General features: G+C 37.7%; 1 protein-coding gene across 1 annotated transcript; it reads left to right on the top strand.

Moving 5' to 3' along the window:
* Window positions 1-1,161: 1,161 nt before the first annotated feature.
* LOC134244482 (uncharacterized) lies at window positions 1,162-2,355 on the top strand. Its single transcript, XM_062726749.1, has 3 exons — window positions 1,162-1,260; window positions 1,402-1,535; window positions 1,770-2,355. Exons 1-3 carry the CDS (start codon window positions 1,189-1,191, stop codon window positions 2,137-2,139), a joined length of 576 nt encoding a protein of 191 aa, XP_062582733.1. The 5' UTR covers window positions 1,162-1,188; the 3' UTR covers window positions 2,140-2,355.

Raw genomic sequence — 2,355 nt, 5'->3', positions numbered from 1 at the left:
TTAAAATTTTCAGGCCATGCTTACGTGGTCAAACGGGATGTATCATTAGCGTTATAGTTCAAAAACCTTCTCCGTAAGAAAAGAAAAAGACGATTTTTTAAAAAACATTATTTAATGAAATTAAGTGCAAAATGATATTTAGAGCACTAAACAATAATCAGTATTCAAACTGTGTACTTGAATATTATTAATAACTTACATGTATAACATTAAAAAGTACTACTCAGAAACATAAAGTTTACGAAACTAACACTGCAAATGGTGGTCAAGGTTGTCTATTTATACGTAGATACAATCACTGCACTGTGCATTACGCACTGAACTGTTCAATTTAATAATATGAGCTTGGGATTAATTAAGATCCCCCGGTTTGAAGGTGTTAATTAATAGCCACTGGCGAGAATATGTGAAGTTACAATGCCAGGTGTGTTCAGCAGACCAAAACATTCACTGCACTTCGAGATAAGCCAGGTAAAATTAGGGCTTGGGACTTTGAATATACTTCGACATAAGCGGGGTATTCGAGATTACGGTGTTAGAGATATCAGGTGTTTTTTAAATCATATAAAGAGAGGAAACGGCCGGGACCGGCGATTGACTTCGACATAAGCGGGGTATTCGAGAAATCCCATATGTAAAAAAAATAGTTTTTTCTGCGCATATTACCACAGAATTGATCATACTAAGGTATTTAACCTGTGTGTGCTTCAGATTCGAAGAGCGGTATCAACAGCAAGACAGGCTTTGTGCAACAGCTTTGTTCCACAGCACCGAGGATTCCAACAGGTGACCAGATATACCATCATCAAGAAGCACACAAGACCACTTGCAAAAGAACTTTTTGCCCCCAATTTTGGTGATGAGAAAGCAATATTAGTACTTGATGGTACATATATCTATGTACAGAAAAGTACAAATTTTGCATTCCAGCGGCGGCCGTTTAGCATGCAGAAACATCGACATCTTCTTAAACCTATGATGATTGTTTCCACTACTGGATACATCATTGCAACTATTGGGCCCTATTTGGCTTATGGCAAGAACTCTGATGCCAAGATCCTGAACCATATTCTTGCAACAAATGTTCAAGAGATAAAGTCGTGGATCAAGGAAGATGACATTCTGATAGTAGACCGCGGTTTCAGGGACTCAGCTGGAGTATTATCTGAGCTTGGAATCAACATTGAAATGCCGTCCTTCTTAAAAGGTCAAAAGCAGCATTCAACCGAAGAAGCAAATAGTTCCCGACTTATAACGAAGGTATTTTTCTCTAAATTACTAGTTTATTGATAAAGTGAAAGGAAGTGGGGGCATATATGCTTTCCCTAATCTAGTATTTGTAAAGAATGAAAATATATAGATCAAAGTTTAAGTACTTGTATATTCTATTTTCAAAAATAGATCCGATGGGTAGTTGAGTCAGTGAATGCACGAATCAAAACATGGAAATACCTTGGAAAACAGCTCCCGAATTCTCAAATTCCATGTATTGGAGACTACGTCAGAATAGTCAGCGCCATTTGTAATAAATATAGGTAAATATAATGTTTCTAGAACAAAGGTATAATTATATGCTGGTACATGTTTATTCGTCCTATCAAAAAGCTTTTTCAAAATCTAGCAATGTGCAAAAATGTTAAAGAGACTAAATTATATAGTATAATGAGATAGATATTTATAGTCATTTTTAATTCAGAAATAGCACACACATAAAGAATAAAATTACATGTAGTTTTTGCTTAGCTCTCAACTTCTTCACTGTTAAACAGATGTCCTATTAGCACTGGGAACGAAGAGAGTGATCTAAACATGGCTGCAAAAATTCGACATTTGCTAGCAAAAAGCAATCTCTTGCAAAAGGAAATTGAATCCCATGGACTGGATAAAAAGTCTCACAGATGGGTGAAGTTAGATGAAGCAACAACAGATCTAGATGACTTCCCTAGGTTCACCGAAGACGAAGTTCGAGAACTAACCCTTGGAGTATACCAAGTGAAACTGGCAAAGCATTACTCTCAAGAACACACTAACCTAGATGGGACATATGAAATCTGGATTGACAAACAACTACCGGGCCTTCTGGTTGCGAAACTTCAGAACAGGCACATATCAAGCAGCAAATATAAATGCTGGATATGATATTCAGATGGTGCAGTAACATCGTGGTACTGTCGATGCAGGTCAGGTGCAAGAGTAGTAGGGGCCTGCGCCCATATAACAAGTGTCATCTGGTATTTGGCTTTTGCAAGACACGAACACGTGAGTTTACAAATGAGCAAAAACTGGTTGGACTCTGTCGAAGATGCAGCTCACATCCCAGAGGCCATTGATGAGAGTGACAGTGAGACAGAGGTC

The sequence above is a fragment of the Saccostrea cucullata genome, unplaced genomic scaffold, assembly GCF_032062105.1.
Source record: "Saccostrea cucullata isolate Sc308-1 unplaced genomic scaffold, CSIRO_AGI_Scuc_v1 ctg5447, whole genome shotgun sequence".
NCBI lineage: Eukaryota > Metazoa > Mollusca > Bivalvia > Ostreida > Ostreidae > Saccostrea > Saccostrea cuccullata.
This window is presented reverse-complemented; position numbering and strand designations above follow the sequence as displayed.

Bases quoted from the DNA above. Each gene is read 5' to 3' on its own strand.
- LOC134244482 (XM_062726749.1), top strand. From the start codon at position 1,189: ATGCCGTCCTTCTTAAAAGGTCAAAAGCAGCATTCAACCGAAGAAGCA. The intron at 1,261-1,401 runs GTATTTTTCTCT...TTTCAAAAATAG, and splicing joins GTTCCCGACTTATAACGAAG to ATCCGATGGGTAGTTGAGTC. The intron at 1,536-1,769 runs GTAAATATAATG...ACTGTTAAACAG, and splicing joins GCCATTTGTAATAAATATAG to ATGTCCTATTAGCACTGGGA.